The sequence below is a fragment of the Toxotes jaculatrix genome, chromosome 3 (genome assembly GCF_017976425.1).
Source record: "Toxotes jaculatrix isolate fToxJac2 chromosome 3, fToxJac2.pri, whole genome shotgun sequence".
Lineage (NCBI taxonomy): Eukaryota > Metazoa > Chordata > Actinopteri > Toxotidae > Toxotes > Toxotes jaculatrix.
Window position 1 is genome coordinate 11669609 of NC_054396.1, and position 21917 is coordinate 11691525.

At 41.6% G+C, this 21917-nt stretch overlaps 1 protein-coding gene across 2 annotated transcripts in view; it reads right to left on the reverse strand.

Moving 5' to 3' along the window:
* The window catches only part of LOC121178759 (arf-GAP with coiled-coil, ANK repeat and PH domain-containing protein 3-like), a 56361-nt gene that overhangs the window by 10002 nt on the left and 24442 nt on the right, over positions 1-21917 (reverse strand). For both annotated transcript variants that reach the window (XM_041033078.1, XM_041033077.1), the window contains exons 2-16: positions 19990-20047; positions 16684-16803; positions 16014-16067; positions 11636-11694; positions 11039-11222; positions 10736-10780; positions 10476-10571; positions 10118-10192; positions 8567-8578; positions 2423-2535; positions 1993-2044; positions 1626-1726; positions 1246-1357; positions 902-1134; positions 41-110 (exon numbers count right to left, since the gene is read on the reverse strand). In XM_041033078.1, the coding sequence (XP_040889012.1) occupies positions 41-110; positions 902-1134; positions 1246-1357; positions 1626-1726; positions 1993-2044; positions 2423-2535; positions 8567-8578; positions 10118-10192; positions 10476-10571; positions 10736-10780; positions 11039-11222; positions 11636-11694; positions 16014-16067; positions 16684-16803; positions 19990-20047 (1384 nt within the window). The remainder of the gene's footprint in view (positions 1-40; positions 111-901; positions 1135-1245; positions 1358-1625; positions 1727-1992; positions 2045-2422; positions 2536-8566; positions 8579-10117; positions 10193-10475; positions 10572-10735; positions 10781-11038; positions 11223-11635; positions 11695-16013; positions 16068-16683; positions 16804-19989; positions 20048-21917) is intronic.

Below are 21917 nucleotides of genomic sequence, written 5' to 3' on the forward strand. Positions count from 1 at the left end.
GACAGAAAGAGCTGTAGGCAGATGTTCTGGAGAGACGCACCTTGAGTAACTCTGGCTCCCACGAGTCTAACGTCAGCGAACGCACTTTAGAACAATGGACGCCTAAACTCCTGAAAGAAACAAGAAGAAAAGAGAAAAGACTATATAAAGCAAGTGAAGTGTGAGATGTTTACATCTTACTGCAAGACTGCAGCACATTTTTACTCTTGCATTTTCCATTACAACCACCTGAGGTGGCAGACATCAGAATATAGTGTCAGACTTTTCAGTTTCTCTACACTCTGGAGACTCTGAAAATCTCTAGAGCTTAGCTAAAAACAGCACTGTCTTAATACTTAAACACCCACATTTGTGACTTTAACTTCAGTTTGGATCCCTGCAGATTATTGCCTTTTTTTTTTTTTACGCACACACCCCACCCAAATTTTCACACATCTATGTGAAAGGTTGGAGTGTCTTTTATATCCACAATAGGACTTTGACTGATGAGTGGAATTGTGTCTGACAAACACCAGTATTTCTGCAACATGATGCTTTAATGCATCACGAGAGTTGTATAAACAAAATAAACAGAAGCAGGAGACATGTCCTTTCTGCAGAGCGTGAGGTATGTGAGGAGGAAGCTCAATGTGAGGATTTCCCCGCTGTGAAGCTAAGACACTTTTCATCACCGCAAATAGCCAATGCTAAAACATGGAAACGCTTTTGTTGTTAATGTTGTTGTTTTAATAATGTTATCTAAAAAATGTGTGTTGCACTGGCGAATTTCCTGGAACATCTCTCTGTAATTCGTTATTTTACACTGACAAAACCAGTTCTTATGTTAGAAAATCAGCTCACCTGCTGTTGTTCTTCGCTCACCCTCTCTAAACCAACTCTCTCTTAGTGTTAGTGCAGTTACCTGTGGATCCCTGAGCACTCGATGCAGAGCAGCACTCCCAGGTTGATGGAGGCCCAGCATGGAGCCGCCTGGCTGCAGTCACAGCACAATTCGTTGCCTGGCAGGCTCTGTACCCTCTGGAGGAGGCTTTCTCCACCACCCCTCAGGCCTTTGTCAGACCTCTCCCCCCTCTCTCTGGGCTCGCTGGCAGAGTCGATGCTGCTGGTGGAGGGTGAGGCCGTCCGATCCAAGCGCTGCAGAGACACAGGGGGACATGTTGGGGGAAAAAAAAAAAAAAAGAGGAAATGGCCATGCACGTTACAGTGTCACTTTTCTTATATGTGTATACAAATGTGTGTTCGTACCTCAATGTAATAATTGTCGCCTATGTCTTTGTAAGCAGAGGCGATGCTTGCCTGGACTGCCTGGATCCAAGCCTGCCGCAGCTTCTCAGACTCAGCCTGCAGCATACAGCTCCTACAGGTTCACATACGTTTATGCTATGTCACAACTGCCTTTGTTATTCAACTGTCTGGTTCATGCAGAATGACATAATCAGTAATGTAAGAGAGGTGAAAACCTGAAAAGATTTTCTTTTTCCCCACTCACAACTACATACATGCACACACACACACACACACACACACACACACACACACACACACACACACACACACACACACACACACACACACACACACACACACACACACACACACACACACACACACACACACACACTTACTTGGTGGGTGAAACCACCTCAAAGCAGAACCTCCTCTCATTATCTTCACAAGGTTTGACTGAGCACAGCCTCAGGTCCTCAACCACCACTGTCAAAGAGTCCTGTCATTGGCAGAGAGGAGTGTCATAACAACAGTGCTCTATTTAAGGAAACTTAAAAAACGGGTTGCTCTCCTCATGACTGACAAGGAGGGACAAGCCAAAGCAAGACTCCTTTCACCAATATGCAAATTATTAATAATTAGATGACTAACTCTAAAAGGTCAACCATTGCTTTGCTGTAGTTTAATTTCAGGAATGAAAAAAACTATCCTTGCATAAACACAAATATATAATGACATTTTTTAATTTATAATATCAAACTGTACCTTGAGTTTCTTTTGGTAGACCAGCTGGCTATTCTGTATAGAAAACCACCGCCTGGAGAAGGGAGAAGGTATGAAATTAATTTCTGTAAGAGACACAATCTCAATCAAGTGTCTGCATACTGAAATCTGATCTGCGAGGGAAAAAACACTTTTCATTACAGTTATAATTAATAACCATATACATATGTGCACTGATTGACTTTTGAAATAAGGCCAAAGGAAAGCCTTAAATCCTCGTCTTGAAGAACAAACGTCATCCATGCTCTTATCATTCTCTTAGAAATAGGTCCTAGTATGGTTTAGCAAAACTTAGAATACAACAGATGTTTTTTAAAACTGTTTTTAACTGTTTTGCATGTCTACTGGTTGCGTTATTAGCATTCATTAGACTGTATTATTCTCTCTCCCTTTCATGTCACGTCTCTTTTACCTGTTCCAGGTCTTGAAAGCATTGCTGGCCCTCTTGAAGAGGTAGCCCTCCATGACCACACCATTGGGTGCATCCACATTAAATTCCAACTTGGGGTCATCATAGGAAAAATCCTGTAGGGAAAACACAAAGGCACATAAATGTTAAGGTCTGGCCTCCGCTCCACAGTATGATCTCATTTTCAGGGAGTGATCAAGGAGCTGTGTTAAAACCAGTGTAGTGAAAAGAGCCACATCTCCATTATTTATTCAGTTCCTGTCGATACTGTATGGTCCCCTGTTCTGTAAAAAAAATAACACTAATGTCATCATGGAAAAGAATTGGGTTCATCCTCTCAGTTCTATAAACCCCAGAGATGAAAAGCCTTAGTCAATCAGTTTCTTAAAAGATCAGGTCAGCAGGTCAGGTGATGCTGTCGAGTGGCAAAGGTCCACCAGAACACAAGAGGAGACTCAGATAAGGCTTTATCAGCACCACATGCTCAGACATGCTAACACAATGCAACTGCTGAACTATTCCTCTTATATCCCCTCTCTAATGTGCCTGTGTGTTCCTCCACAAACACGAACCTGTATTCTCTTCGGTTTGACCATCTGTTCATTACCAGTAGTTTACCTTTACAGATCACATCAATTCTGCACCTCTCTACCTGTCAGCTGAAACCTCTTCCATTTTCTTATGTGCTTTGTCAGAGTTGGATTTTCTAAGAAGGGCATTTAAAGGTGGCCACATGCCGCCTGCTCAGTGAAGTGAATAACACAAGCACACTGATTTAAATGAGAGTCAGAGCTGAGGTTAGGTTTCAGTATTGCTAAGGAGGACTTTGGTTTGGGGTAAGGTAATACTGGGCATATGGCAAGCAGCTCACATAAGCAGACGACTACACACACACACACACACACACACACACACACACACACACACACACACACACACACACACACACACACACACACACACACACACACACAGGCCCATGCTCTGTGTTGGTGCAGTATCGCCTCCCTTGAAAAGATCATTGAATAATTCTTCAGAAAAACTCAGCGACTATACAAATTACATACCGATGTCATCATGTACTTTCAGTGCCATTTTAACTTTGTTAAAAGTATCGAGGCCTTTTCACTGATCACCTCAGCTGCCACAGCAATCACAAATAGTAATTTCTTAAATAATACTGCTAGAAAATTCAACTTAGTTGATCATTTGGCTGCTTTGTGCAGATCAGTGTGGGTAGCTATTCAGAGAAAGAGTAGCAACGTGGTACTGGGATAATAGAAGAGTAGTAAATTACCATATTGGTCATAAGCAACATCTTGTGTGCAATCTTTACAGGTTTGTGTGGAAAATATTCAGGCTATGTGATGCAAAAACATGGTGGGATGTGATATAAACAGTCTGTCTCCTGACTGGCTGCTGAGATATTCAAAGCTTGAGGTGTCTCCAGTGGATCCAAACAAAGCACTTATTTACAAGAACCAGGGCTGTCTCTCACATGTTAAAACACATCACTAGAGAGATAAAAGCTAATTTTCACCCTGAAGATGTGGACAGAAAGACAAAAAGAGAAGAGTTTTCCTTTCCAAACACAAATCTATACACACAGATTACACAGAATCACATCAACATATATGGAGACCCAACTATCTAATAGCCCCAATTTGTGCACGTGTAATTCTTGTAACTGAACTTTTGTAGCCTACTGAATGTAACCTACCAACCAATGCACAAACTCAAAAGCAAAATACATATTTATGATTCATAATACATGAAACGGGACCAGTGTCAAACGGAAGTATTCAGGAAAACTGACTCCAGGCCGGAGAAAACCGAGACAAAAATAAATATGGTTTCTCACCAGTGTAAAGTCCAGTCTGCCAAATATCTTCATCCTTACCACACTGGCCTCCAACAGCATTTCGAATTCAACAGTTACAGAATAAATTACTTAATAATAAATAAATAAACTAATGCATCGGTATAGCAACTGAAATACCCCACGGGCTATTCACATGAAGCTGCGGATCAACCGGGAGAAACACACGCGCGTCCCACGCGAGTCCAGATGAGAGACTGTCTGCCAACAGCAGCACGCTCGTGCCGTTCCTTCACTCCACGCCACCTGCCGACTGCTCCGGCCGCGTGGATCTGGACGCGAGCCCTTATTATCATACAGCTGTCACAGAGTGCTCGTGCGCCACTGACCCCGTCGCGGCTGCCTTAGATCAAACATTTCATTTTACAACAGGGGGGGTGCATGCTTGCATGTGCGGCCGTACCATGGGGCCGGTCGCCCGCCCCACGCCGCGATTTAGGGCTCCCCCCGCAGCTATTCTCAAACCTCATCCTCAGTTTTGGAGGAGTCAGCTTTCCATCTGTCTGCGGCTCTGAACACTATTCCTGTTTAATCAAGCTGACTTTATTGCTCCCCAAACACCAGCTCAGAGCCCCCTCTTCCCACCTTAAATCAGCCAGGACGGTGGAAGAATGCGGCGCACAAGTGTCTAAAGGCCCAGACGGCAAAACAACGGCCTTTATTTATTAGATAGAGAATTTATAGAACTGCAAGCTGCAATTGCATTAATGCAGACTGAACCGTAATGTATAAATATTTTTTTAAAGAAAAGTTTTCTGGTGCATTTACCACAGTTCACAGTTTTCAGTCATTTCTCCATGCTTTCGTGTCTCTTTCTCTGGACCTCACTCCCTCTGACTTAAAAAGTTGTTCAACCAAAAGCTGTAACAATGGAGGGGGGGGCGGCTGAGGCAACAATCCCCCCGGGAGCCGCAGTGAAGTCCTGCACACATGCACACATGAAACACTGCTGTGAGAGAATAGAGAGAGAGAGAGGGGACAGGGGGAGTGTGTGATCTGTGGTGATTTACCAAAATCAGTGAAAGTGGGGGTGAGGTACGGACACAAGAAACAAGAGAGGAGGAAGAAAAGTGAAATGCTGTGAAAGTAGAGTGATCTAGATGAATCGTGCAGAGTGATAGAACGATTAAAATCATGTCGCTGCTTGAAAAGATTATTGTTTTGGTTTCATGCACGTAGGAATGTTATGAATGTCAAGATTAATTGTTTTGTTTTGGGGTTTTTTTGCATGCACGCATTTTCTCACACCAGTTTTTAAATCTATTAAAACATTAATATATTTATTACTGGAAAAGCGTTAACGTAAAGTATCTTGTATTTCTTATTTCTCAGGTCTGGTATCCCTCTCCACCCACTGAAAAATAACCTGAAAATCAAATCTGAGCTACTTTCATAATGAAGCCATCTCATTCTCTTCTGAATATGATTTCTGCAGTTACTTAACGGCCTATTAATAAAGAATGTATATATCTATAATTCACAAACTCTGAGGTCTCATGGCTTTGGTTCCTGCATCGTTACATCTGAATGTGGAGGGAGACTGAAAAAAAAAAGTTGGTGTTCAAGGGAGAAATCTGAAAAGAGCTTGTGGCAACATCTTCTCTCGAATCTCCTGATGCTGTGTGCATTTTCCTGTCTTTATCTGTCTCCAGGCTTTTTTTGAGAAATGTGTTTTTACCAACACAATTACAAAAGAAGATGGTAGGAGACAGAAGAATATCATTCTATTGTATCTGACTGGAGGCAGCTTGCATATTTTCTAGCGCTTTATCACCGACTGGCTTTGATAATCGTCTGATCTGTGTATCTAGTTTCTCATGATGGCCTGCTATGACTTTCTAAGGAAAAAGTTTTTTTCTCACAGGCCCAGTGTTTAGTCTGTGTTTTTGTAAAGGACAGAGATGTGAATGAAGCTAAAGTGATTTTATAGGATGCAGAATTTTTTTATTAATAAATACAAACACCATAGTCACGTAAAGCTCATTTAGATTTAGATCAACAAAAAAGATGTAATTTTTATTAGTCAAAGTCTCCATTCATTGGTCCCATTCTGCTCATTATGGAAAAGCCACATATTGACAATTGAGCAGAGATAAAAAAAAAAAACAATTTAACTCTTTAAATCAGGGATATTTATTCATTAATGAATGAGGTATCATTCAGAGGTGACTACAGAGACACACTCTTTCTTCTTCTCTAGTTTTTTCTCTTTCACAGTCCCTGTCTGAATCTTTAACTTCTCTCTTTAAAAAAAAAAAACTGTCTTCTCTCTTTATACATCCTCTGCTCTTTGTCTTCTTGCTCTGCCACTTCACATTCAACCCCCTAAGGTGCGCTGTAATGCCATCTGTTGACTGAGGCTGGAGCTGGCAGTGGAAGGAGAAGGAAATGGGTGGAGGCGTGCATCATGCACAGTCAGATCTCTCAGGCATCTAGTGAGATACTGACCTTTACCAGAGCTGACATTTAGACCTAGATTATTCTTGTATTCCACTTCACTCTACTGGCTTTGCCCTATACAGAGCTTTGTCGACAGCAAATGGACCAGCAAGATCCTGCAGGCTGCATCATGTCAAACAGGCGACATGATACAACATGTGTGTGTGACGTATTGACTGGCTGATCAGCATTAGAAGAACAACAAGGCGCAATACAAATTCTACAAATACTTCAGACAGGGATTTCAAAACTTTAAACAGAAAGAAAAATAAAACAGACCGACTACAAGAATGTAAGCTCAGTTGGTAGAGCGGCCCCGCCTCCCATGGGCCCACCACCTGTGGGAGGTGCCATAGGGCTTCAGTGTATTGTGGAAGTCGCCCCTGTGACCTGGGCCCGGACCCAGATAAGTGGCAGATGATGACATGATGTGACAAGATTTCTGGCTCAATTTACTAAAACAAGATAATAATGGAAAATGCTGCCTGAACACAAAAAAGACATCATGACTAATATTTTTAAGCTTCTGCTTTGACAGTTACATCTTCTTTACTAGCTTGCTGATGTGTTGACAAATCCTCAGGGTTATATCTTAAGATGAAAAAAAATTAGAACAGCACAAAAAAGCAGGAGGATGTTTGGGATAGCAGCATTCTTCAAAGAAAGAGACGGGCAGATGAGAGGGAGGGTGAGAAGCTGCATGTGTGTTTTTATGCACATTTATGAAAAAAGAGTGTGTGGTAGCCTCCATGCATGTGTGCAAGTAAGGGATAAAGAAAAACAGAAAAAAAGAAAGGAAGAGAGATCTAGAGCAAGAGAAAAAAGTCAACATCAAAGGAGAGACAAAAATAAGTTCACAGGGTCTGTACAAAGTAAGTAGATTAGATGAGTATTTCAGGCAGGGTGGATAAAAGACTTATCCAGTTCTTAATGGACACAAAATCAGGACACACAGTGAAGCAAACATGCAAAGACAAGGTTAAACAATAGGAAAAATATGCAAATCAAAGCATCTAACCACTGTGCACAAACAAGTTAATGCTGGCTCGCCCACACAAACATGAAGGTTCGACTCTCTCTCACACACACACACACACACACACACACACACACACACACACACACACACACACACACACACACACACACACACACACACACACAGAAGAACACTGGGAGACAAGTTACCACAATAATAAGCTGCATTTCATTTTCTCTGTCATGTCCTGGTATGCTCCCAGACAGACACGCACATTCACAAGTTAAAAGATGAAGAGAAAGAAACACAGAAACACATACACACAGTCTGCACCATATCTCCAAACAGCCTATTGATTCCTGCCACAGGAGTCAGAATGTGATGGCCATGAAACTGCTGCCTATAAATCAGTCACTTCTAAATAATACACACACACACACACACACACACACACACACACACACACACACACACACACACACACACAAAAAAAAAAAAAAAAAAAAAAAAAACTGGGAGCCAGGCATCCGCTGGTCCATGTAGTAAAATATGTAGTGAACTCTAAGGAAACTTTTTAAATGGGTTTGAACTGTGAGCCTTTATGCTGACTGGTTGAAAAAAAGGTGCTTCATTTACAGCCATCGTGATATAGGTTAATAACAGCCCAGCAAACAAATTTCAAGATGGCATCTGAAAATCTAGGTGACTTAAAGAAATTCAACACCAGTGCCAACGCAGGGCAATTATAAACACGGAAGAGAAGTCCTAAATCCCTCGGCCGTATTTCTCCAGAACCGTCACACAATGCAGTGTAAAATAAACCATTTCAAATTTGAAAAAACAAACTCACCTGCATCAGAGTCTGGAGGTGGAAGAACAGGGTCAGGTGAGGGCACAGTAAAGACAGGGAGAGAAATGTATTAATGAAAGAACACCATTGCATGAATTTCACTACATTAAACTAAATACTGTATGTGTTAATGAGAGGCATCATGTCCTAACTAACGTCAGTGTCCTGAAGGTCTTTAGTAATTAGCTTTCTAGTTCAGAGGGATCCTGAAACACACAAGGCCTCGACAAAACAGTTGTTCTTATTTTGTCTCTTTAAAAGGAGGAGGAAGGGTTGCTGAGAGGCCATTAGGTCGGGCACAAAGCTGGCGAGATGTGTCTGGCAGGATGCCGCCGCTTGGCAAGTGAATCGATCAGGCAGGGGCCAAGTCAGGCAGAAAAAGAGCCATGTTTTTGGCATCTCTTCAGGTAACAGATGGATGATTTTTGTGCATCTGTGCATTAGGGTTTGAATTTTTATTCAGCTGAGTGACCTACAAAATAAAAATACCAAACTGTCTTTGTGGGAACTACTTTCCTACTACAAACTCTTAATCTGAGATTGATTAAAAAAAAAAATCAGCAAACAGTCAAAGCTCATAAACTTGTTCTAATTATTTTTGGAAGCTTTATTTGTGCCTCTCTGAATTTAAAAAACAAAGGAACGGACGACATGGAGTCACAAAACAGATGATGTAAAAATAAATTCAAAGCTCCCGTGAACGGTTGTTATTCAAATGAGGCATTTGATGATAAGATGTTAACACAAGATAAGTTGTTGTTCTGAGACATATTTTAGATTCCAGGCTGACAGATAAATACCTTCTCCAACACCAGTGTTTTTACTGAGATCCTTCGCCTGAATTAGGAGGAGCCTGTCACGCTAAATGAGAGCGAAAAATGTCTGCATGTTTTTTTTTTGGTCAGGAGAAAAATCCAGTTACACAACCTTTCAGGCAACTTACCTAATTTTCTCCTGACAAACCACAATGACGCCTACATTTGACATTTCAAATTCTAAGATGGTAAACGTGATATATATGAAAGGAAAAATAGAAAAGACATGGGAAAAAGATATACGCATGCAGTGGCCGATTCATTATGTTTATGTGTAGCATTAATTGTAAACTTGAAAAGCTTTACATGAACCTGAATAAATGTAGCAGAAAAACTGACATAGCTCAAAACATTCTTGTCTAAAGGTTTCACAAACTAATAACTGCTTATTTTAGTTTGTAATGGCATTCGCCACAATAGAGTTTTGGCACGTGAGTCAAGTTTGGAAAAAACATAGTTAATGTCAATGTAATCTTCAATAATTTATTATATTACCAATGACAAAATTTCAGCACTAAAGGGATAAATTCTCAGTAACTGGTCATCAAGTTTCTTAAGTTTCATATGAGCTGTAGGCACGATTTTGATGTAATCATTGCAGGAAATTTTCCAATGTATGCTGCTGACAGGAGAGGAAAAAGAGAAGCTGTACTCGTTTCCACTGAATAGAGGGATCAGAGGTATGAAGCGTGAAGACAGTGAGGGCAGGAAGATGAGAGCTGTGTTGTTGACTCACTCTCTGCTGGATGAGGGCATGTTTGTGCTCCATCTCCCGCTTCTCCATGGCCGAGTCAATGACCAGCTGATCCAGCTGTTTTAGTGAGACAGGTAAATGAAACTGTGAGCAATAATGTGTCCACTCACGTTATGTGGGTGAGACATGATGATCTTAGATTGTTTATCCTAACATTTTCTTTCCTCTCACATTAATTGAATGTGTACATGTGTTGGTTTTATTGTATTTGAGTTGGACTAGTAGTAGCATAGTAAAACTAGTGTGTAGGTGCACATTTACTGTATTCCCTTGTTTGAGCATGTATTTCCTTGTTTTCCTTGCATGGCACTCAGAGTGTTGTGGGTTTGTTTCGTCTAACCTGTGCAGCCAGTTTTTTCATGTAGGGGTCAATCTCATCCAAGATGTTAAAGCCTTGCTGAAACAGAGTGTACTGGGCTCTCATGAAGGACAGCATCTGCAGCAGACACAGGGAGAAAGCGAGAACTGTAGCACAGCTGCGTTCAGAGCTCCACTCAAAAACACACACCACAGGGATATATGTTTTTAACACATATACAGAACTTATTCAATAATGTGTAGATCAATGTGATACTGAAAAGAGAAATCTGGGGTACTCACTGCATCCAGGATTTCAAATTTCTTCTTGGCCTGAAGAACATTTATCTGCCAAAAACAAAGAGGAAAAGCAAAATGCAGATTGCATTAAGGTTGGATATTTGAGATTAACAGGAGGATTATATACAATTTGGTCATTTAAAAAAATCCAAAAAAGTGCTGCCTCCTCTGCATTCAGAACTATAAAGAGCTGCCATGTGTTCAGGTTCAGCAGCTGTTGAGTGCCATCACCATCTACTGGACGACTCTGGTAATACAGCTGGATTTTGTGAGTGTGCCTGGGTAAAGTATGCGTGTGTTTGTCACCTGTAGCACGTAGTCCAGCGCCAGGTGCCTGAAGGCTTTGCGACTGAGGATGAGGGCCTGTGTGGCCTCCTCCGCCTCGTGGACCTTGTTCCTGGGTGCCTGGGCGTTCTTCACCTGGGCCAGCTCCATGTCCTCACGCACCCGGTCAAACTGCTTCTTGGTGTCCTTGAATTTACGCACATCCCTGGTGAAACAGAAGAGAGACCATGTACATTTATGACAGTGGCAAGAGTATGTAGGTCTCATGTAGACCAGTCAGGAGAGTTTCTTCTGAAGACAACAAATCACAAATATAACTTTTGCAAATGTGGAGGTTGGCTGAGAGGTAAACCTTCAAACACTGTGGTTTGTATAGAACGCATTAGGATTATCTTATAAACTTGATGTAGAGGTTTAATATCCTAGTCATATATTGATGGGCCACCTGGCTAAGGATTAAAGCTGCCACTAATCGCCCGTCCCCATAAGACCTGGTCGGCCTAAGATGTCCATTTTCATCACTGCACAAACCTCAAAAAGCTGTACACACTTGAACATGCATTAGGTCTTTCTTTTCAGCAGCAGGATAAAAATACATAACTGCGATGAGGTACTCACTCTTTAATGAAGGTGTGAAGCTGCTGCTTGATCGACCTCTGAGCCTGGTCAAACAAAATCTGCGGGCAGAGAAGGTGAGAGAGGTGGAAACATGAACATATGATATAAGCTGTGCACAGCAGTTACAGAATTGGCTGTAACTGTGATGGATGGATTAGGTCCTGAAATCTGCAGTTGCCACATCTCACCGCAAGATGGCAATATGAACCCTTACAGATCATAAGTGTAACAGATTATGCCATGAGCAGAAGAGGGGGAAATGGAAGGGAGATGAGGCCAGACACACATGTGCACACACTCAGCTGCTGCCTCAACAGATTTTTAGCCTCACAGGATCCCGGATTCCTCTTCCCGTTAACTGTGGGATTCCCACTCTTCCTCCCTCTTCCTCTTCTCACGCTCTACCATCCTTAAGCCATTTTCCATCTATTTTTTGTGCATGGCAAGCACAGCAGTTCCTCTACATCTAGACATCTAGACTTCTTCCATTCTGATTGCACTCTAAATGAAATGGCTGCTGGTGAACAGACCATCCATCTTCATGAAGGAAATACATAGGTCTTCTGATTAATCCATGTGCATGGACAAGACAAGAATACCTCAGTGAGTGCCTCAGGGTGCACGCACACACACACACACACACACACACACACACACACACACACACACACACACACACACACACACACACACACACACACACACACAGAAAAGCACTTGGATTAGATTGTGATTGTTTCATGTCCACATGCGCACACAAACAATACATACAACAATCACTGCTGGCAGCCTCTGGATTAAACTTTCTATAACAATCCCTTGTTAATAAACATACCCATTGAGGATTACAGGCTTAGTCTATGTGTGTATGTGTGTGTGTGTGCGTGTGTGTGTGTGTGTGTGTGTTTATGTGTGTCAGCCTCCATCCACATGACGTTTTTGCAGAACCTGATGACATCACAGGCCGGTTCTTGCTGTAGGTGGGTTTCCTCTCAGATATAGTCTGCGTTCATAGCGGGAACATAAAACACCTCGCCTGCTGCTCCACATTGACCAAAGAGCTTTTAAATGCCCTCTTAAAAGGTCGCAATCAAGTGGTCAATTAGGTGTCAGACATTTTACTCCTTTATATCTGTGCACCATTCACAACTCATCCAACCCTTTGTTTATATCAGCAGAGATCCACTTTTTCTATCTTTGATTTCTTAGGTAAGTCTCTGACAACAATGTCTCCTTTCACTAATAACATTTAATTTTACAGGTTTGTAAACTCCTATTTACTTGGTTTTGATTCTGAAATCTGTTTTTCAACTCAATGCAACAAACTGAACTAAAACAACCATCTCAGAACACTGTCTCTGTTTTACCAGTAATTAATACCAAACTACAAATAAATTATTAAGAAATCATGATGAAATAACAGGCCCATAAAAGAAAGCACCACCCAGTACTAGGGAAACACATATCTCACCACCCATGGAGTTTGCTTCTTTACTCAAGTTGGTTTTTCAGTATCTGACTTTTCCAAATGAGTCACAGGGCTGTAAACAAACTGTGTTGTGAAAAATGAAGGATTGGTAGTTTCCAGGATGGTGTAACCTATCTGCCAGTTTCATGGAATCAAATTAAATCCCAGAAAAAAAATAAATAATCAGTTCCATCAGACAGACATTGTACCCATATGTGCAGTAATCCAAATTCTAATGTTCCACCCAAACCTGCTCTGGATTACGGTGCCCTGGGCATGACTCTACCCACAGTTCTGTATGTCCGTTTCCCATCACTCTTGTCCACAAAGATTGTAGCTTCAAAGATCCCCAATGTCTTGATGCCTGTTACTGTAGATATTAAACTCTCTTGTATCTATTCTGCATGAGAACTAAAAAACAACATGTTGATTTCACAAGAAAAATTCCCCTAGAGCAGCAAGAGGTGCACTATGGTTAAATAAAGAAGCTACAGTCTCACAAAAATCAGTTCAAATCCACTTCAATAGAATCCTGAATCTGCTCAGATTTTATGATTCAAGATCATGTCTGAAAGTAAACACATTTGCCTATCATGTGATTTACTGGGAGATCCTTCTTTTGTATCTGACGAGAGCTGAGAAGGTGCAGAAATAGGCATCAGTGGGTGGTCGAACAAAGACAGATTTCCTTTCACTGTCTTTCCCTCCCCTCCCTCCATCCCTCCATTCATAATGTCTGCCAGACAAGCTATTAGTGTAATTCCTGGGTGTTAGAGAGTGGAGGACTGGTACGCCTCTGGTGAAGGGTAAGTGATGGGGGGAGCAGGAGAAGAGGAGGGCATGGAGTAAAAGGTGGAAAAAAAAGAGGAATGGAAAATTGCCTATCGCACATGGCCAGAAGCTGTATTGTCTGGAATTTTTAAAGGTAGTGTGCCTGTATGATATGGCCGAAAGCTAACACAATAGAATTTCAGTAGAATGTCAGTGCATGTAATATATAAAGGGGAAATGACAACTAAGTGCCATTACAGAAAAAGAGAGGAGAGGACTGTATTGGATTGATGCAGCTGATGGATCCTTTCTAGTGTGCAGCGCTTTGATTTAATTTAAAGAGCTCAGGGTTAAAAAGGCTTGACCTTGGTAGAGTGAAAGAGAGTCAGTGAAGTGGGGGTATGAATGAAAAATATGGGAAAAGAACAAGATAGATTACAGAGGAAGAACAGAGGAATGAAGAGGATCAACATTTTTTTTAATATTGTTGTCAATGTTGTGCTTGAAGCTCTGTTTATCAAACTGGTGGGTTTATCCAAACAGTGATTAAATGCCCTGCAACTTAAGTCAAGTTCATTTCAGCTCTTTGAATAAAAAAACTGATCAAACTTCAATAGGACTCACAAAACAGGAAGCCTCCACCCAAGGCTTAGATAGCTGTGGGCAATAAATTGGCACATTGCAAGCGATACAAGTAGGTGTAGGTGGCAAATCAGCAGAATTGTAAAAGAAAAAAGGAGGAAGAAAAGAGTCACTGTTGAGGTCAGAGAACAACACAGAGGTGAAAAGGGGAAGATAAAAGTTGCTGCGAAGCCAAAGCCCAACAGTTTGCAGGACAGCAACACCAGCAGCAGACACAGTGCAGCAGTACAACTTTTCTTTTTAGCCACATCTGTGGCATGGCTCTGCAGATTACAGTGTCAGTCAGTCCACTTCTATGATGCAGACTAAAATATCTCAACTACTATTAAATGGATTAGTGATGCAACTAAGGACTGCTTCCATTTATGATTAATCTGCTGATTTTCTTTCTTGATTAATTGTTATTCTATAAAAAAAAAAAAACAGACAGTGCTGTAGACCCTTAATCATTCATAAGAGGGAAAAAAAGGATCTTGATCAGTGTACCTGCTGACCAGCTGTAATATCAGAGGATCTCTGGTAGGAAGTGAGCAAGCCTGAGTACTGAAGTCCAGCTGTTATTTGGCAATATAACTTTAAATATCTCCCTCTGCCTGTTTATCTTTGATGACCTTTTAAGCAATATGAGTCTATGTGTCAAACAGACACGTTTTCAGTGACTTACTTCAAAGCTTGTGTCCTGCAACTGCCTCTTCCTTTTCATTTGCACCTACTTTCTCCTTGTTTGTATCTGACCCTCCCCCAGAACCCGTCTACTCTCCTGCTCACTTTCCTTCTCTCCCTCCTTTTCTCCTTCCTCTCAACTGTCTTTCTTTTACTGTCACAAATCCTAATTTCACCTCTTTCACTCTGGTTTTGTTTACACACATACGATCATGAACCGACATACGATACGCAAACATCTCAAAACATGACACACTCACATATTGCCTTGTCATCATATGCCAGTGTAGTGAAAGTGAGACATGTAACTGTGAATACTGATGACTTCCAAATATTTAACATAAATTATCATAATATCTCTTTAAATGTTGATTTGATGTTTTCCAAACCTGCAGCAGCTTCTCAGCAGATTCATAGAGAGGGAAAATTCTTAATCACACTTAGTCATGGGGAAAAATCACTCTAGAGTCATGTGAATAAAATCTGTGAATGTGTGAGTGTGAGTGTGTGTGTGTGTAAAAGTTTGTGCATTATAGCTGCTGTACACATCTGGTGAAGCATGTGGTTTGAATCAGACACACGCATGTGCACTGGCCAGCGTGGACAGAATCACTGTCACAGAGTGAGGTCACACTTAAATTCTGTGTGTGTGTGAGTGTGTGTGCGTGTTTTGTAACACTGGGCCTGGGGGGACTGGATGTCCGTAAGACGTTAACATGCCAAAAGGACCTGGGCGTGTCCGAACACCGCTCTACCTTGACCTCTTGCCTGTGGCTAAGACTAGTATGTGTGTGTGTGTTTGCCAGTTTGTGTATGTGCTTAAAACTGTCTTACCATGTGGTAGTTGACGATCTCCTGGAGGCTTTCTCCACACTTTTCAAGGCATTCCTGCAGTGTAGACAACACACACACACACACACACACACACACACACACACACACACACACACACACACACACACACACACACACACACACACACACACACACACACACACACAGTGTAAGCACACAGATCTCCATTTGAACACAAACTCCTTTTTTTAACATACAAACATACAAAGACTTTTTAAAACAGTCTCAAACACATCAAACAATTTAAAGACTCAATAGTTATTGACCATGACACATTTATGCCTCCACTGCTGCACCCAAAAGCTACCAGGGCGACACCCGAACCGACAGGAAATCTAGTCCAAATGTTTTTGTAAAAGAAAACCATAAAGCAGGTTTCAGATCTCTTTGCTTCCAGCCATGTAAACTACCAGCGTAAACATCTTGTGTGCGCATGTGACCACATCTCTCATGTTTAAAACAGCTGGATGACTCGGTGTCTGGACAATACTGTTTATGCTGCTTTACTGTTATTATTCACATGGGGAATCACTGGAATGTACAAGCGAGGATAGATGAGCGGTCATTTGTTGAGAAGCTGAGCCCCAAACACTCCTCACTGGATGCACACATTGGAGTTCAGTTTTGAAATCTTGCCACTTCCACTCACCGATATCATCTCCTCTTTCTTGCACTGCTGGGACAGGTCCTTGATGCCATTAACAAAGAGCTTGTTGGCGCTGACATAGGCCCTGCCGGCCTCGATCATCCCACTGCACAGCTTCACCAGCTTTGCAAGGGGAGAACAGAAACACCAAAATTATCACTTTAAACACCCAACAGGACTGTCTATTTAGAGAGTCACATGTTTCCCACAATGCGATGCAGGGATATTAATAACTGCAGTGATGATATGAATCAAACAGAGCTTTAAAGAATTGTTAGTCACAAGTAACATCTGAGAGGGCACTCAAATTTAGAATAATCTTCATCTCTGTATCGAGGCCAGTGCAGGCATGGTTGAAGCTGGTGTGTCCGGAATCACAATGACTGTGCATTCAGCAAAAATTTTAATACAAGTACATTTAAAAATGCAAATGAATAAGATGATATATGGCACATGGTCTTTAACAACTCTCATGAGAGTTGAAACCTAATTGTAAACATGTATATTACCAGGTGCAGACAGTTCACAGTAATGGTATGTACTCTTTTAAACACAACCCAACGACATGAACTGCCAACCGCTACACTTTCCCACTTAATGGGTAATATGATAAGCTACACTGTTATTACCACTGTAGTGACGCAGCTGTGTGTACTGCAGAACCAGAACATGTGTGTGCGTGTTGGTGAGGGGTTGTTTGCAGAAGAGAGAGTGCCATAAACCTTTAATTATCTGATTTGGTGCAGAAGTTCCCAAGGCTGTTGCTATGTGACTGTGGTTTACTGGGTGGCTGACAGTAAGACCTTTATGCTGCACAGTCCAGAGATGCAAAACTAGAGAGTAACGACTGATAAACTGCACAATCTGTGACAGCTTGACTAAAAAATAACACTTGTAACGTGTATGTGAGCATTGCTGAAATGAGCTGCTGGCTCAAAACATGAGCTAAATCTGCAGAACATATAGTGTGCACACACTGTATGTATAGATGTAGCACATCATACAGTATATTTCCCTTCATGTGGACATTACTGACATGGTTATAAACCCATGCAAGACACAAGGCAGCATGATGCCTGCCCTGCTGCTGCTCCCAGGCTGGTCTGACAACATATCTGTCAACAAATTGGCTGATGTGGGGAATCTGATCTCATCGTACGCTGTAGTAAGCCCCCAGGGTCTGAACAAGGCCATTAGAGGCACAGTGTATGTGTCAGGATTTGTTGATAAATGGGCTGGAAGAACCACGGGGGTCCACTTGGACTCAAAATGCCACATCTGGTACCACATGGCAGACTTTGGCACGTTAATTGACCGAAACAGTTACAGCTCAACGCAGAGGCCCTGCTGGTCAATGAGGTGTAGGATGGGCATTTAAAAATGATGAATTATGTAAATTATGATTGGTCCATAGCAGCAACAGTTTTGCTAGTTGTGGATTTACAAAGAAGAAGAAATTGATTAATAAGAAATAATACTGTACTATGACAATACTTGAGTCTAGCACCCTAGTAAGCTACAAAATGTAGCTTGCAGGCAGAGAAACCATTACACTGGACAGTGCTGAATGTTTTTTACACGGGTTTGAACAGGCATTTTGACACTGCAGGCAGGTTCAGCTGTCATTAATCTCAAACATTTTCATCTAAGAGCCTTCGATGCTGTCAGACCATCCCTCAGAGCACCCTAACAGAACAGTGTGAGGACCCCTGCTGACCAGAACAAATCACCCTGATGGAAACCAGCCTCCCCCCGACCCACCACGGTGGAGCTCAAAGTTCAATAGAGGGTCCTGACCTATTGGGGGGCAGAAATAATCTTTAGATGTGTGTGCACACGTGTGTGTTTTTGTGTGTGTGTGACGGGGTGGGGGCATGGACATTTGTTTGTCAAAGTGTCGCCTGCTGGCTTACTAATTTAAGAGCGGGGAGCTGTAACTATGTGGACCTATTGATAAACCTGAGAGACTGCAACAGCAAGAAAATGTCACAATCATCTAAACAGCTTGTTCATCACTTTAACAGAGCAGCTCTCTCTTACTCTCTCTGTTTTTATTATCCACAAGCTCCATAAGATGGACTATACACTTCTGAGTGACCTTGATCTGACCAACAGGATGTTTTTAGATGACATCTGATATCTATTGTTGTTGTATGCAAGTATGCAAGAGACAAAAATCTTTTAAAAAGGACGCGGTCGCTGCTTAACTACATAAACACTACCTCATCCTCTAAATGCTCTCTGACTAACGAGTCTATTAGTTTATCTGAAGAGGCATTATCTCAGCTCATAGACTCCCTGGGGACAGTCATCCATTCCTGGTAGTCCTCCACAATTGGGAACCACCTTTATAAGTAATAAGATCTGACAATGGTGCAACTAAGACATTTCTTCAAGTTGTCTTGTTTGCCTTTGACCAGTTTCATTATTTTAGACCCATTTTATTTCCTTAACCTTTTAGCACCCACTATTCTTCCAGCACTACATGTAGAACTTTGACAGACAGCTTGTTTAATTAATATGAGCATGTTATATCTGTATCAATTAACTAGATGTTTCATTGTGGTCACTTAAAAAAACACCCTTTTGTGAAAATAATCCAGGTACATTGCATTGCAGAGTAACTGAAACCTTAAAATATGGTGCCTCCAGGCAGCTGGATGTTAAACTGCTAGACTGCTTCATTCCATACCTTGCAAACACAAAAAGAGTAACAATAGGTTGTTATTGTATTGCATTGAGCAAGCATGGTCTGGCCTGGTGAAGCAAGTAAAACACAGACATCACATGCTCGGTTAACATTTCAGTGTGATGCTGACACACACAGTGCAGCATATAAAGCTTAATCAGTGTTTGTTCGGTTACTGTGTACCAGCACCTGTGTGTGTGTGTGTGTTATCTAGCAGTGCATGAACCTATTAAATATAATAACTCATGTCTGCAGTGTTTTCCTGGTTCAAATAGCCCTGACATTTAGATAAGAGACAGTGAGAGGACGACAGGCAGATATAAAAAATATATAAAGAGAAACACAATTACAGGGAGACAGGTAAGATAAACAGGCACATGGCCTCAACATCTGACATCTGGCTTTTCTCATTCAAACAATGTGAATCAAACACAAGTACACCACTATTAATAGTTCTCACAATGAGCAATATAATGTATACATACTTTACAGGTATTTGCATGATTTGGAAGACACACAGTTTAAAACCAGTTTTAAAACCCAACAGACAAATGTAGTATTGTAGTATTGCGCAGATTTGATGTTTTAATGAGAGGCACAGTCTGCAGGATGGGTCATACCTTGTCGAGCTTTGCCTCGATCTCCACCACATCTGTCTCCACATCATCAATGCCAGCCCTGTAGAGAGAACACAAAGCAGCACAGCTGAGAGACAGACTCTGTACAAACCAGAAGGACTGCCATTTCTGAGAAGTGGAGCCACAAATGAAACTGAGAACCATTACAGTCAGAACATTCTTGTTTGGGAGAGATTCTTGGATTAGAGGTAAGCCACAATATCACAGTGACTAATAACAAATAACTACAAAAAAACTCATTTAAGTTTAAAATAATTGTGTCTGTGACATCTCAAATAAAACAGAACAATGGGAATAAAAAGGAGCAGAGAGATGAAAGCACGATTGAAAGAACACAGCGAAAGGATCAAACTGACAGTGTAAAGCCCTGTGAGTACTGGTCTGTGTATTCAAACACAAACCACATCACCTCAGCATTTACGGTATCTGTATTTTACCCTCACTGCAAATCAAGCTGCAATCAGTCACCACACATCACAGTCTCACAGAGTTGAACATTAATCCCAGTGACTGGATCGACAAAGGCATCACTCTGGAAGATTAGTGGCCACAGCCGAGCTGCAAAATCAATGAATGACATCATGCAGAGACGTAGACTGGTACTTAAGTGTCCATAAGGTGAGCTGTTAAAGGAGGCAGCAGCAACAGACAAGGTTTTATATTAGGTACCAGTAACTCGACACTGAATAACAACAAAAATACAACCGCAAACTCCAGAATTATTTTATTTTTCATTTTAATGTACACTAAATATGAAGATAATGGGACTTGACGGACCTTGGGTGGGTGAGAGGCCTTTAACATCCATCCCCTGTGGGGGGTCTTCTTCCATTAGCATGTGAGTACACTCACACACATGCACACACATACATGCACAGACACTCATGACCACATTTACAGGGTCAGTTGTTATGGCAACTCCTTACATGTGGGGCACAGAGGTTGCACTTGGGATCTTACTATGTCAAATTGTCTTTATGTCTCCGACATGAGTGCCTATATACACAAATACGCTTCAACGGACTGGCTCTAACATTATTCTGTAAAAGAAAAGTAAAAAAAAAAAATGCAGAGTATCTCCTCAGATAAATAAATATAAACTAATTTACAGTCTCAAGTCCTTGGGATCAGCTGGAGCTTATTGGAGCCACCTGATCAAGCCAAGAATCAGTGTAACACCCTGCATGTGCTAGAACATGTCGAACGTAACCTCCGACGCCGTGGGAGACGATGATCTCATCGTACAATCAACCCCACCCTCATATTCAGCTCTTCTACACTTGTAAAAAAAATCCCTGACAGCTGATCTTCTACATCATAGGAGAAACGTCAGTGCAGAGCTGGAACAAGAACATGTGAATGATTAAGCAACCACACCTGCGTTTTCTATTTCATTTTCTAAAGGTTATGACTCTTCCTGTTTCTGCTTTAGAGGGGAAGTACACAGTGAAAGGGGGGAGGGGGGTCAGCGGCTCTACCACCTGCTCCAGAGAACAACATTCCCAGAATTCCTTTCTGCTCCTGAGCTTTTTTACAATGCTTGGAGATGCTAATTCTCGACTTGGACTCGTCCTCTTTTCCTCTCAACCAAAACACACACTGTTTATAAAGACTGCACTTTTCCCCGACCACAACAAGACACAGACACAGCAAGTGAACGCACACGCGTGTGAAAGCTGATTTATACTGTTTCAAAGAGAAAGTGAGAGCTGGAAAACAGGGATGATCAGAGCATGGGCCTTTCATTAAGCTGTGTAATTTGTGGCACTTTGTGTATTGCGCGATCCAATCCATCAGACTGGCTTACAGTTTCTGCTCCTCTGCTGCATTTCAATTAAAAATACAACACCACACATACACACAAGCTCCGCTCCCAAGCAGTGAGTCAAATCCAACAGCATCATGTTCTC